Here is a 14,275-nt window from a genome sequence, read left to right on the forward strand (position 1 = left end):
TGTAAAAAGTAACACTTTATTTTAAAGTCCTGTTCCCATGCAGTTACCATGGACGTACTAATGAATGTACCCAGTAGTTAATGCATATGGTTATTTAATGCTTTGTTTAAAGGACAAAGATAGTGAGTACCCTGGCACATTAGTAATGTTTGTTCTAGTTATTATATACGTATGGTATAAGTATAACTTACACTTGCCTGCAGGTACCACACACTTATCGTGTATATACAATTTGTAAGTACAGTAGTGTTTGATATTAGTTATCAAACACTATAAATACCTTTCATTTACCCTAACTTGCCTATAAATACTAAATATTAAATTGTAGATTTATTTGTAAGTACAGTAATGTTTCTTGTTAGTTACAGTATACCTACACTATAAGTATATCTGTTATTACCCAGTACTTATCTAGAGTTACATAATAACTACCAAGTATGTACGACTGGTAAGTACAGTAATGATACCAATTAATTACCATGTAGATACCTAAAAGTACGTACCACACATTTGTCGGTAAGTACAACTTATTTACCATATATGTACAAGGTAAGTACATGTACTGTAAAATAAAGTGCTACCAACATAGGTAAATTAAATCAAACCAAAATAAAATTTGAATGTGTATTTTTTATTACAAGGAAATAAAAGCAAGCAACTTTTAGGTACATAAGATAATTGTGCCATGTAATTTATCTAATTTATCTGTGTTTAATCTTTTCCAAACAAATATTGAGGAAATTATTAGGACGCTTTCAAAACAAGAAAGGTACTGTATGTTCTGCTTAATCAAAACCACCTGGATACACAAAATTGCCTTTCCATTTTAGAAATTGAAATTTTATCTTATCTCTCAACTGAATTATAGGGAGATAAAAGAAAAAATGAAATGCAATGTAATTGTAGCATATTAAGCAGCCAAAAATCACTACCAAACATCCTTTTGTGCAATTTTGTTCGCTCTCTCTCTCTCTCGTGAGATAGATATTATTTTGAACCAAATCAAAGACTAGTCACTACATAATATCTGTCATCCCCAAACCAAAAATATTGTTAAACACACTTTTAAAAAACTAATATTCTAATCACATATTGTGTGATATTTTTAATCAACCATGAAATATACCAATCTTTACAACAAAAATAAGGACATTGCAAATAAAAATATAATGCTTTTATGAATTATTTAAGAAAAAGACCATTGTCTACATTAACAGTATGTTCCACAGTATTGTAAAGAAACAATTTAACATTTTCAATAAAATATTTTGGAGTATTTTCTACCGACTTTGTCAAGTTGAGAAAGCAAAGAAAAAGTTAAGACACAAGGGGGTTTGATATGAGCAAACAATTGTAAGGTAACATACTAAAGTGTTCTGTTTTAAACTAATGTATGCACAACACTGTGGACCGATCGAACTTAAATGTGTGGATGAAAGTATTAAGGCATCTGATATTATTTTTAATAATAATACCTGTACCAAGCTTTAAACTGATGACACAAGTACAGTACGAAGCTTCAAAAATAATACTTTGCTGGGCCCAGTTAAGCTGAAATCAGTGCAGCTAACACAAGATCTTAGTACCAAGAAGTCCTCAAATATTTTAACATAGTAAATTATGTGGAGTAATATTAATCTGGTCTCCTTATCGGTTGCAACCTCAAATAATACCTCTCTAAATAATACTTAAAACATCACAAGCAAGTCATTTTCCAAGTTCTATAAAACAAATAACAGGTAAAAATTGAAAATGGCAAAGTATCAATGATGTATTAAGCAGAGGGCATCACAGGACTTGGTTTAATGACCAAGATGTTTTGAGTCATACTGAACCCCTCAGTGTCCATTTTGTTTAAGTCTCTCTAGTCTTTGTAGCAAAGCATTTCCAAATGCCTCCCTGTAACCAGGACTTAAGGAATCCAACAGTGAGTAAACAGTCTCATGATACTGGGTGCTCAAACCGTCATCGACCTGATCAAAGGTGTGTCCCACCACCTAAAAAATAACAGATGGTTTTAGAACATGGTAGAAATTATTCCACAGGTTAAAGTACAAGCCTAGATCAACACATCCCTCACTCCATTACCCATCAATGCTTGAGAAAACAGTAAATTGTCAATATAATGATCAATGTCGTAATAAAACTTGTTTTGTCCAGATCTACACCACTGGAGACTTTTTCTTCGTTTTATCACTCACCCTCAACCCAGCCTCGGTGAGCTCCAAGCAATACCGGTGTCCCTCTCTGGTTTCGACGTTAATATACGCAACATCCACTCCACTGGTAAGACTGTGAGAGACGTACATGGTTGTTACGGCGAAGAGCACATCGTTGACCACCGCCTCAGCTTCCAGCCTCATATCTTTAACATCTGTCAGCTCCACACAGCGTTCCTCATAGGCACACTTGGACAGGTCCTCTGGTTTACAGTCCACTTCCATTCCCTAAAACAACAGTGTGCATTCAGATGATCGAATACAAAACTAAAGAACTGCGGAGACGAACTGCATTTTCATAAACATCTGACGTCGTCTGATCACGAGGGGGCGCGAGCGACCGCTGATAAAATGATGCTAACGTCTCTGACTCATGCTGCAAGTTGAAGTACCAAACCAAAATACGTAGTCTTAGTAAGAATACAGTTTTTGGAGGAATCAGATATGATAAATTAACAGGTGGGGTGTACGATATCGATTCTAAAGTGTACGTTTTAATAAGCTTATAAAAACCTATAACATAACGTTAAAGAGCTAGCCGTCTAAGCTGCTGTAGTGTAAAACGGTGACATTAGTTGATACGATTTCAAAAATCGTGCGGAGACACAATCCACCCATTTGTTATTAGATCATAAAAGTTTGCAGTGGTTGTTAATAATTATTTATTATAGCAATTTTGTACTAACCTCCTCCTCCAGGGGTAATTCGTCAGAACACTTCCGGCTCATGCCGGTGTCGGTGTCGGTGTCAGTGCGGTGTGCTCATCAGCGTCAATTATGCACAGCAGTTGCGCAGTGCATAAAGGCGTATCCTCAACAGCATGAGATTATAAAAAAATCTGCGGTGTATGAAGATGCATATTTTACAGTATACATATATGCCACAAAAATTATTTGAAAATGAAAAAGGTTTATATTTTTATAATGAATAATACTTCATTATGTAACTGTGCGTGTGAGCTTTGGGGGCGGCGGCTTCCAGAGCATTCTGTATTCTTAATAAAACCGATGCAATTTTTAATAAAATAAATATAGTTATTAAAATTATACTAACGTATAGTATTATTGCTATAAAGGTAATTAACAGGTTTTGTAACACCTTTAGCATTGTATTCTTAAATGTGAGAGTTTATAACAGTTGTTCATAGATATGCGTAACTCTAATAAACATATTCGAATTAATATTTTAAATCGCATTCAAAGAAATCTACGTCGGTTTTAACAAGGAAGATTTAAGAATTTAAATTTAGCCTTCGTCATTTGGGTCTTTTCAACGCGCTATGTGCGGTTAACTGTTTGCCTACAGAAACTCACACACAGAAAATGCACAACTACAGCACAAAACGACTTAAAAAATCTGACACCACACATTAGATCATCTAAATCCATTATACTATATAATTTAAAGAGACTTACCATAAACAAAACACATTTGCTTAACATATGCTTTTAAACGACGTTTTTCCTCCCGTAAAAGATACTCTCCTCTAGCTGCGTGGCTAACTAAGCTGTACAATGTCTGCGCAGAGCGGTTGCTCGTGAACACACCGCGCATGAGAGTGCGCAGTCACAAGCGTGTTTGTAAACACTATCATTGGCCTCATTTAAAGATATAGATAGTGATGCTGCTTTCATGCGACCCGACGGCAGCATATAATGCACCCAAAGCCCAGAATCTCCAGTTTAATATAGATACTATTATTACGCGATGCTTTAGCTGAACAGACAAACGTGAATAAAATATTAAGGATTGCGTTTAGCCAGCATGCTAGTTCGCCCAAAGCTAAGGAACAACGGTTAGTCAGCTATTTTTAACACAGGTGAGATATTTCACTTTAACATATCTTATTTTGAGTAAGGCCGACGCATGCTGTCACTTTTTAAACGTTTTATTGTTGCATCATGATCTAGTATTGTTGACAGGCAAACAAACTGACCAACATTAGCAAACGCTGGTTACTAAATACTGTAATTCCAGACAGCAGTATCATGCAAAGGCAGATGCATACGAGATGTAGTCTTTTAAAATTTGTTTAATATCGCCACGCTTTTCTGATATTGTAGTGTAGTGATTGGTTGTCATTTTCTGTTTGACATTCAGACTTTATGTGGATTGAGAGTAAGTATTAGTGTATGGGTTAGTTGTAATGCAGATATGATTGATCAAGCAGTAAAATCAGTTTGATGGCAGAATTAGTCATCTAGAATCAGGTCTTGTATTTATACTTAGTCATTATTATCAACAACCTTTCCACATAAACCAGACTGTTCACTCTGTAGTATTTAGTAAAACAATGTGACAAGTTGTCAGATTGCCAGTACTATTTTAAACGGCAGAAGTCGTTGCATTTTATGTACTATGAACAGTATGTGTATCATTTCATCATTAGTTTACAGTAACAACATTTAACTGCACCATTTAGTCTCTGCCTTCCTAAAGTTTAAAGATAATTCTAGCAAAAAGCTCTTATGGCTGGTTAATGTTTGTCCCAGTCTTTTGCTTAGTAAAATGCCCTGGATTTTCCTGTTTTAGTACATGCTAATCTCAAGCACGGGTCAAGATGCCATGGCCATTTTCTGAATCTATTAAGAAGCGGGCATGCAGGTACCTGCTGCACCGCTATCTTGGCAATTTCCTCCAAGAGAAGCTTAGTTTGGACCAGCTTAGTCTGGATCTCTATCAAGGCACAGGGTCGCTCGCTCAAGTGCCACTCGACAAATGGGTAAGTCTTTAGTTTTGTGGTGTTGCCACTACAAATCCCCATTTGACATTTGCTTCTTAATTATAAAGCCATCAAAAAGATTACATTTCAATGACTTTGTTTCTTGCATCTCCAGTCCCTGAATGAGATCCTGGAGTCTGTGGATGCTCCATTTGAAGTAAGTGAGGGCTTTATTAAGACCATTACACTCACGGTGCCATGGGCCTCACTGCTTCAGGACAACTGTGCGCTGGAAGTGAGGGGTTTAGAGATGGTGCTCAGGCCAAGACCTCGAATGAGTAAGAAACACTGATGCAATCACATATCCATTTTATTTTTACAGATGTCTGGGTTGCATTTTAGTGCATTCTACAATCGTCTGTGCTGCAGATGCTTTGTGGTCTTTTGTGAATGGTTTTATAATGTTTATTACATTGATGTGCATGTGTTTAAAACTATTCCAGTAGGTCTTTTCTAATGTCTTTTCTGTGTTAAATGCAGTCTATTTTGTGTGCATTGTGCTTCATGTTTGGTGCTACAGTGGCAAGAAAAAGTATGTGAACCCCTAGGAATAAACTTGTTTTCTACTGTGATTTGCAGTAAAATGTGATTTGATCCTCATATAGGTCACAACAATAGACAAGCATAATCTGTATAAGCTGACAACACACAAATAATTCGAGTTTCTTGTGTCTTTTTTGAAAACACCCATTAAACATTCACACTGCTAGAGGAAAATGTAAGTAAACCCTTGGATTTAATAGCTTGTTGGACCCTCTTTGGCAGCAATTACTTCAAGCAAGCGCTTTCAATAGCTCTGAATCAGGAATTTTTACCCATTCCCCTTCCGGTTCAACTCCGACACATTTGTAGGATGTCTGGTGTGAACCAATCTCTTGAGGTTATTACACAGTTTAAGGTCTTGGGTTTGACTAGGACACTCCTAATTTAGTTTTTCTTAAGCCAGTCTGTGGTGGATTTACTTAGATGATTAAGGTTCAGTTTTATTATCCCACTAAGGGAAATTAGATTGCAGCCAGGTATCAAAAAACAAACCACACACATTCAATACATAATAAGTGATAAACCATATTACACCACAAAAAGAAGACAAGGACCAATACATTAATAAAATACAATACAATACGAGATCACTGCATAGAGGGACTGAAAGAAGTAACAGTCATTGTCTTGCTTCATTAAACAACTTCTACTGAGCTTCAACTGGCGGACAGCCACCCTGACATTATCCTGTAGAATTTTTGGCTCAACTTGGGAATTCATTTTCAACTTGATGCTGTCAAGTGGTCCAGGCCCTGAGGCAGCAAAGCATGCCCAAATCATCATGTTCCCTCCAGCATACTCCACTTTTGGGATGATGTTTTGATTGTTTTTTGGTAAGCTGTGCCATTTTTGCACAATATAATTTTTCCTGATCAATTCAACATTTTTTTTCATCAGTCCATAAAATATTTCTCAGTAGCAGTAAAGTTTGCTAAGGTGCTCTTGTGCAAACTTCAGGCTCACAGGAATGTTTTCATTCTGCAGCGGCTGTGCCTGTTCAAAGACTTGCGTATGGTAGACTCATGAACAGAGATGTGTGCCAGTTCCAATGATGTCTTCAAGCCTTAAGCTGTTACTCGCGAGTCCTCTTTACTTCATTGAGTATTATGCGTTGTGCCGTAAGGGGGCATTTTGGCTGTGCACCCACTTCTAGGAAGGGTAGCTACAATATTAAACTGTCTCCATTTCTAAACAATTTGTCCTACTGTCGACTGATGTATGTCTAAACTTTTTTAGATTGTTTTGTATCCCTTTTTAGCCTTATGGAGTGCAACCTCTGTTGATCGAATCTCATTAGAGAGGTATGGTTCATAAGAGCTTATTCTTCTTAAGGACAGCAATCTTAAAATGTTTAAGTGTCTTTTAATGAATCAAAGTTGCACTAAACCATACCTTTAAACTCATTATATTAATTGAACTCCAGTTTGCCAGCTTCTGACACAAATTAGCTTTCATTAAAGTAATTAGTCTATGGGTTCACTTAGGTTTTCCTCCAGCACTGTGAATGTTTAATGGGTGTTTTCAAAAAAGACACAAGAAACTAGAATTATTTGCGTGTTGTCAGCTTATGCACATTGTGTTTGACTATTGTTGTGACCTAGATGAGGATCAAATTACATTTTATGGCAAATTACTGTAGAAAACCAGTTTATTCCTAGGGGTTCACATATTTTTGCCACTGTACTTTTGTTTATAAATTTTGTTTATTTACTTACTTATTTACAGCATCCGGGATGGAGCCAATGTACTGGTCCAGCTTCATGGCCAGCAGCATGCAGCTGGCCAAAGAGTGTCTAAGCCAAAGACTCACTGATGATCAGGGAGAGAGCTTCCAACCTCTGGATGGTCTGGAGAAGTTTGCAGAGACTATTGACACAGGTATTATTCTACATTTTGTTTTATAGACATTTAGTTTATAAATCAGTTACTTATCATCTTTTAATGCTGATTGTTTCTAAAAGGAAACTTAAATTTCCCAGATTTTGGAATTCAGGATTCATAATAGAGTTCTTCATTATGTTATTATATGTTATGATCTTATGTTTCCCTCATATCTTTGTTAGTGTTGAGAAGAGTCAAGATCACTTTTGTGGATACTGTTCTACGGATGGAGCACATTCCCGAGAACTCTAAAACTGGCATTGCCCTCGAACTCAGAATTAATAAGTTAGTAATATTTTTAATGCAGCATGATGTGCTTCAGAGAAGTGCCCTGTATAACCTTACATAACTCACTTTGATCTTAACTTGGTCCAGTAATTGCTTTCAATTGAAACGTCATCATGCTCTCTGTACATGCTGTGATGTATAGGATGATTTACTGTGATGAGAGTATGGAGGACTCCAGTGTCAATATCCATCAGCCCACCACATTTGCACATAAAAATCTAACACTGGATGGGGCTTCTGTGTTCTGGGATGAGTTTTCAGAATCGGCACGCGCTGGCCTCAAATCACCTCCTCCACAAACAGTGAGTTTACTTGTTCTGTTGTCATCAAACAATCATCCTAGACCTTTATAGTTGCAGACAAGTTGTTTATTATTTTAGAACGTAAAGATGAAATTCATACAGAAATTACAAATCCGTCATCATTTTGTCATCACCCTTGTGTCACTAAAAGAGCTATCTAGCAGAGTTTTTATTTTTGGGTGAGCTATCTCTGTAAGGACATTTACTTTTTGCTGTATACAAGCGAATTTCAAAGCACTCACACACCATATGTACTTTACACATTTAAGGAGACTGAGCCTAAGCTTTCACCGAGTTGGAACCCAAGAATCATCTGTGAGCCTCATCCCCAGTTCCCAGAACCTGTTTCATCCAGTATGGCATTTGAGCCGGTGCAGGTAGGCTGCCTTAGTGGTCGACTGGAGCTGTCCGTGGTTCTGAAGCAAAATGAAGCCATCCCAGGAGCAAAGGTGGGTGAGCAAATGAAGAGTTTGGTTCCACAACGAGATAACTTTTTTCTTATCTTAAATTTTTGTCAAAACATGTTTATTATTATGTTACCATGTTTTTATTGTGCTACTTAGCTGTATTTTTTTAGTTATGAAGGCAAGTTTGATGCAGTTTGAAGCATGCGTACACACTGATTTGTGCGTGAAATGTCCGTTCTGACGTTTTCACAAACAAATCAAAAGTGAAAACTTTCTACAACAACTAATACCACACATACACAATCATGTAAGCCCTAATCAAACACTAGGCTATTGTTATAATGCATCTAATAATTTGCCAGCAGCCATATCACCCTGTAGCCCAAGACAGCTTGCCCACTGAAGCTAAGCAGGGTTGAGCCTGGTTAGTACTTGGATGGGAGACCACCTGCGAAAAAAACCAGGTTGCTGCTGGTAGAGGTGTTAGTGAGACCAGCAGGGGGTGCTCACCCTGTGGTCTGTGTGGGTCCTAATGCCCCAGTATAGTGACGGGGACACTATACTGTCAAAAAAAGCACCGTCCTTCGGATGAGACGTTAAACCGAGGTCCTGACTCTCTGTGGTCATTAAAAATCCCAGGATGTCCTTCGAAAAAGAGTAGGGGTGTGCCCCGGCATCCTGGCCAAACTTGCCCATTGGCCTACTAATCATTCCTCATACTAATTGGCTATATCACTCGGTCTCCTCTCCACTAATTAGCTGGTGTGTGGTGGGCGTTCTGGCGCAATATGGCTGCCGTCGCATCATCCAGGTGGATGCTGCACATTGGTGGTGGTTGAGGAGATTCCCCCATTCATATGTAAAGCGCTTTGAGCACTGGAAAAGCGCTATATAAATGTAACTAATAATAAAAAATAATAATAATAATGTTGATATATAATATTTTCATGATTATATTTTATATTTGATTAACCACAGTATATTATGTATTATTATATGAGAAAATAAAACTTTTTTCTACATCTAAAGAAGATACGCGTAATCTTCATGCTTTGCTTCCTCTCTTTTTTAATCTCTATGAAAGTGTTAATGCCTAATGTAAACGTAATGTAATGAAAAGTCCAAACGTCAATCACTTGATCTAGGCCCCCTGTCTGTTTTATTTTAGAGAGTCTACAGATGCGCGTCTCATATTATGAAAGGTCTTCATTATCGCATCTCATATACTTCTTTCTTTTTTACCAATACCTGTTACTCCGGTGGACACACAGCACACCTGGCTTCCTCCACTGACAGCAAAACCTCCCATATCGAAAATGCAAAGCAAAACAGAACTTTACAGATAATAAATGATCATGGTTTCTTTTCTAGCTATTCTGCTATACTGACAAACTTTTCCAAAATTTTCTGGAGACAAGCGCTGCGGAAAGCCCTTATATGGAGCTGATTTTGGCGTGTATAATGCAAACTGCCAACCTTGTGCACGCGGCCGCTAATGTAAAACACTCCAAATTCACAAGTATAACAATAAATTCATGTGAATACGCGCGTTTTGTAAAGTATAATTACGAAACGTATGGGTGATTCTCATGAAATCCAGACTTATAATTTTTTTTTCCAATTTTTTGCACATATAAGATTAAGGTCTGAACTTACTATAACCATTATTTTTAGAGGATTTAAAAAAATATTTCCTATAGAATTATTTAAATTTTTTAGATTATCGTTATCAAAAATTATCATTACCGCAACATGATATTACATTAAATATATGCATTTACAAGCTCATGTTTCGGTAATGAGAACTAAGAAGTTGTCTAGGTACTATAACAAACAAAATGTAAACTTTTATCTGGAGAGAAAAAATAAGAACCGCTTACATGGTTGATGGCCATCTTGAGTGTCACAGTCAATTATGTCCCTTCCAACTATTTTTTTTTTAAATGTTAGTTCCTTGAGGGCTTAAACAATGATTGAAAATTGTTGCGGAGGATGAGAAAATTGGTCTTACACATTTATATTCCTTATTATTGTCTCTACATTTACCAATGATCACCAAATGCCACATGTTTCTTTACTGTAAATGTTTATAGTATAACATGCACTGAAGCTTTTTATTTTTATTAATTAGAAAAATTTCCATGTCAAAGAACCCAATTCCAGTCATGGACACGTTGCGATAATGAAAATTTTCCCCTTAAATGTGGAAAAAATAACAAAAATAAGTTGGTTTGTATGATGTCATTTGAAATCATGTGCAAAATAGTACATGAAGAGATGTTTGTAACTGTATGCTACTTATTTTGATACTCTTACTTTGCATTTACTTTTTTTTATCAAAATGTTTCATGACACCTCATAAGTCTAATTTCAACAGAATCACTCGTATGCAATTATTAGTAAATGAGACCCAGTGTTCATTGTTTAAGTCTTTTCAACACATCATCTACATTCACAACCCAGTTGAATGCGGCCCCATTATGATTTATTTGGTAACACAGATCTGTTATTTGGATTTCAGCAGTAACCGCTATAAACACATTAGATAGGACATTTGATTTGGGCCACTTTCATATGTGAAAATTAATTGGGTGAGAAAATTTGACTCTAATAAATTGAACTTCAACTGTGTATGGCTGAAAGAGGATTCATTTACATCTAGGGTGAATAAAATACGGGCTTTTGTTCATTTTGGGTGAACTTTTTAATAAAAATAATAAAAAGTGGTTGATTATTGGTATGTTTTATGGCTGTTTTTCACAGTTGGACATCGATGGACAGTTTGAATCACTAATCATGTTACTATCACCACGTCAAGTTCACCTTTTACTGGACATGTTTGGTGTCTTCTCCGGCTCAGGTGACACAATCACACAGGATTCACTTGTATGGTTTCATTGTAAACGGGCACCAGTGCAATCAGTAAGTGTGATTGAGTTATCATGTGTATGTAGCAGGGCAGGAGTGGTCTGCTTTAGGAAAAGACAGGAAGAATCGCCCTATGCAGCAGGAGGATGAATATCGCCTTCAAATGGAGCTCAACCGCTGCCTGAAGAAGGAAACCATATCAGGAGTCATAGACCAGGACCTGTTTGAGAGTCAGACTACCAGAACAGTGTCCAGCAGGGGTTAGTTCAGCACATCATTTAAGTCTCACTGCTTTCGGTTTATGTAGTTTACTTCGCTGATGTGTGCCTTTTTATATTGGTCTGACAGAGGATGTATTTTTCTCTATGGCTGATATGGACATGTCCCACAGCCTATCATCTCTTCCACCTCTTGGAGATCCACCCACCGTGGATCTGGATTTGTCTCTAAATAGCAACTACTCCGCTTCCCTGGGGGAGTCGCCCACTGGAAATGTATCAGTATGTCACCACTGCTCACTTTAGTAGTGAACTAATTGTTTTATTAATATTATTTACAGGGTCATATCACACATTTGAATACAAGCGTTCTTAAATAAAATTGTCTGCAAAAATCATGCATGAAAATTAATTAATAACTTGATGAGGTACATTTTTACAATATGTAAGATATTTATTGTGCCATATATTGTGTTTTTCAAGACTGTGTGGGATGAGTGCATAGATGTTTCTAAACAAAAGGAGAAACGGACTAATGAGATGCCACAGCTTTCCAGAGATCCTCAGTTCCCCCAAAGGCTACTCCGGCAGACCTGTGAGACTCCTTTATGGTCAATAAGAGTTGAACTAAACTAATCCTTTGGTCTGGTTTTCCAGATTAGACTAGACTTTTAACTGAAACAAAAAATCTTATCATAAAAAAATCTTACAAATATATATAAGGGCCATTGTTTTGTCTTAAGATGCACACCAGTTATGTTTAAATGTCATAGAGTAGGCCAGGTTTAGGCCTTTTCGGTGAAACTGGACCTTTGAGATTCATCTGAGCTCAGTCTTAGCATTTATTGGAATTGTTTACCTTTATGTTTTCTTAACACATAGTAACTAATTTCTGTGTGATCCCTAGCTCATCCATCTAAGGGCCACTGTGATGAATCCAGGCCTGAGCTGGTTCTCAGGCTGTCATTGGGGAACGTCTGTCTGTCAGTCCTACATATTGACCCTCTCCCACCACCAGATTCCTCTGTCAACCCTCTTGCACCAATGGCCTCAGAGTTTTTTCGTATACTGTCTTTAAATCAACTCACTGTAGGGGGTTTTATCCAATCACGAACTGTCTTTGATCAAGCCTGTCCACATGATCATCTCAGGTAAAATTATAAGAAGGTAATTTACAAAACTTGATAAGTAATATTGGAAGCATTGATAAGTTTTAGTAGTATTTGTAATGGAAAACAAATTCAGAATGTTTCCTTTTTCTGCTAACTGGTAAACTATTCAATTTAAACTATAAAAAAGTGTTGGACCAAAGACAGAGCCTTGTGGAACCTCATATCCATGCTGTTTTGGAGAAAAGGTGTTTCACTGAATACGGGGTAACTTTTGATAATGTACTTTTTACCTCCTCAGGTTCATAGGTCAGAAATTAAAAGTGACTTATGAGCACTGCCAAAGCTCCAGCATACGAACACTAAACACTGATCTTTCCCTGAGCCAGCTGGAGCTTCTGGAGTGCCTGTATTCTGCTGATAGCCGCACTACACAGAGTGGAGCACAATACACAGAGGTACACATACACACCGACATGAAGATAAATCACAATCATACTGTAGCTAACATAACATATAAAGAACTGTTGACTTAGAGGACATTCTGACGGCACGTTTCCCTAGATTAAATACTGAAATTATTTGTGTCTTTTGTGTGAAATATCAGCTTCTTACTTTCGACGTCCCAACCAGTAGTAGTGAATCTCCCCATCCCACTTGCCTCCACCTACTCTACAAACTAACAGAACGCAGAGGCCCGCAGGTAACTGATCAGTATGATGCAACACTTCTTAATAGATTTGATTGTAATATTTCACAGCTAATTCACTATATTACTTTAACCTGGTCTTTCTAAAGTAAATTGAGGCTGCTTACTTGACATCATGACTTACTAGTTGCATTAAATAAATGTAAATGTTTCTGAACAAACACATTCTGTTTTCACTAGGGCGGGCAGGTACGTCTGAGTGCTATACCTCGTAAGGCAGAGTTGCAGGTTGAGCTGGGTAAAGTTCGCTCGGAGTGTGATGTCAGTATCGTGGACAGGCTCAACTCTCTGCTCCAGCCCCAGAAACTGGTTACCACAGAGATGATGGCATCTCACATGTACACATCCTACAATAAACACGTCAGTCTGGTGAGAAACACTATCACCCCTCTCTGTGTTATTTAGCATTTGTACTTGTGTAGTTCTTTGCCTCACAGTTTTGTGTTTTCCTCAAGCACAAGGCATTCGCAGAAGTCTTCCTGGACGATAGTCGTAACCCAGCGCACTGTCATGTGTCTGTGACGATAAACGCCCCCTTGCTGGTGCTGGTGGTGCGGTTTCCCATCCCAGATCTACGTTCGGATCAGGAGAGGGGTCCCTGGTTTAAGAAATCCCTGCAGAAAGAGCTTTTGTGTCTGGAGCTAGAAGACGTAGAGCTCAAGACCGAGTTCACTGGAGGAAACTCATCAGAGCAGACCAAGATGGAGCTCATGTTTAAAGAGCTCAGTGGTAATAACTTACAGACACACATAATTTAAATGCAAATACTTTTATTGTCAAGTTTTTGGTTTAGTTCTGTAAATTGATGCTGGACAGGAAGTCTAGGTAATTGATTTATTTAAATGAATACACTGCTGTGCTCTTCACATATAGGAAGCAGATATACTTTTATAAGCATTACTTCTTGTTTTTTTTTAACATAGAAAACTCAGTTCTGTAAAAACATACAGGTGTACTTCTCGAAAGTTTTATGTTTACAGAATCTAGTTTTTACCCGTCATATCTAAAG

The 14,275-nt window shown here is 37.3% G+C and overlaps 2 protein-coding genes across 5 annotated transcripts in view; one reads left to right on the top strand and one right to left on the bottom strand.

Moving 5' to 3' along the window:
* Positions 1-1,090: 1,090 nt before the first annotated feature.
* Positions 1,091-3,786, bottom strand: gskip (gsk3b interacting protein). 2 transcript variants are annotated; one of them, XM_065288558.1, is made up of 4 exons: positions 3,635-3,764; positions 2,906-3,057; positions 2,202-2,447; positions 1,091-1,997 (listed from the first exon to the last, which is right to left on the bottom strand). In XM_065288558.1, exons 2-4 carry the CDS (start codon positions 2,945-2,947, stop codon positions 1,839-1,841), a joined length of 447 nt encoding a protein of 148 aa, XP_065144630.1. In that variant the 5' UTR covers positions 2,948-3,057; positions 3,635-3,764; the 3' UTR covers positions 1,091-1,838. The 2 variants fall into 2 exon arrangements, with proteins under 2 accessions (XP_065144630.1, XP_065144631.1); XM_065288559.1 differs by lacking the exon at positions 2,906-3,057 and having other exon boundaries at positions 3,635-3,786.
* A 44-nt stretch (positions 3,787-3,830) lies between these two features.
* Positions 3,831-14,275, top strand: part of atg2b (autophagy related 2B) — a 31,001-nt gene continuing 20,556 nt past the window's right edge. For 2 of the 3 annotated variants that reach the window (XM_065288555.1, XM_065288557.1), the window contains exons 1-16: positions 3,831-4,038; positions 4,752-4,941; positions 5,057-5,219; positions 7,210-7,362; positions 7,548-7,650; positions 7,796-7,955; positions 8,225-8,404; positions 11,126-11,222; positions 11,317-11,490; positions 11,579-11,730; positions 11,932-12,043; positions 12,356-12,599; positions 12,859-13,015; positions 13,165-13,260; positions 13,447-13,635; positions 13,722-13,995. In XM_065288555.1, the coding sequence (XP_065144627.1) occupies positions 4,780-4,941; positions 5,057-5,219; positions 7,210-7,362; positions 7,548-7,650; positions 7,796-7,955; positions 8,225-8,404; positions 11,126-11,222; positions 11,317-11,490; positions 11,579-11,730; positions 11,932-12,043; positions 12,356-12,599; positions 12,859-13,015; positions 13,165-13,260; positions 13,447-13,635; positions 13,722-13,995 (2,416 nt within the window). In that variant the 5' untranslated portion in view covers positions 3,831-4,038; positions 4,752-4,779. The remainder of the gene's footprint in view (positions 4,039-4,751; positions 4,942-5,056; positions 5,220-7,209; positions 7,363-7,547; positions 7,651-7,795; positions 7,956-8,224; positions 8,405-11,125; positions 11,223-11,316; positions 11,491-11,578; positions 11,731-11,931; positions 12,044-12,355; positions 12,600-12,858; positions 13,016-13,164; positions 13,261-13,446; positions 13,636-13,721; positions 13,996-14,275) is intronic. The other variant, XM_065288556.1, reaches the window with a different exon arrangement.

Source organism: Paramisgurnus dabryanus, chromosome 17, assembly GCF_030506205.2.
Source record: "Paramisgurnus dabryanus chromosome 17, PD_genome_1.1, whole genome shotgun sequence".
Lineage (NCBI taxonomy): Eukaryota > Metazoa > Chordata > Actinopteri > Cypriniformes > Cobitidae > Paramisgurnus > Paramisgurnus dabryanus.

Excerpts from the sequence above, each read along its gene's own strand:
- gskip (XM_065288558.1), bottom strand. The coding sequence starts at position 2,947 with ATGAGCCGGAAGTGTTCTGACGAATTACCCCTGGAGGAGGAG. Across the intron at positions 2,448-2,905 it reads AATTACCCCTGGAGGAGGAG|GGAATGGAAGTGGACTGTAA; the intron begins GTTAGTACAAAA and ends CTGTTGTTTTAG. Across the intron at positions 1,998-2,201 it reads TCACCGAGGCTGGGTTGAGG|GTGGTGGGACACACCTTTGA; the intron begins GTGAGTGATAAA and ends GTTATTTTTTAG.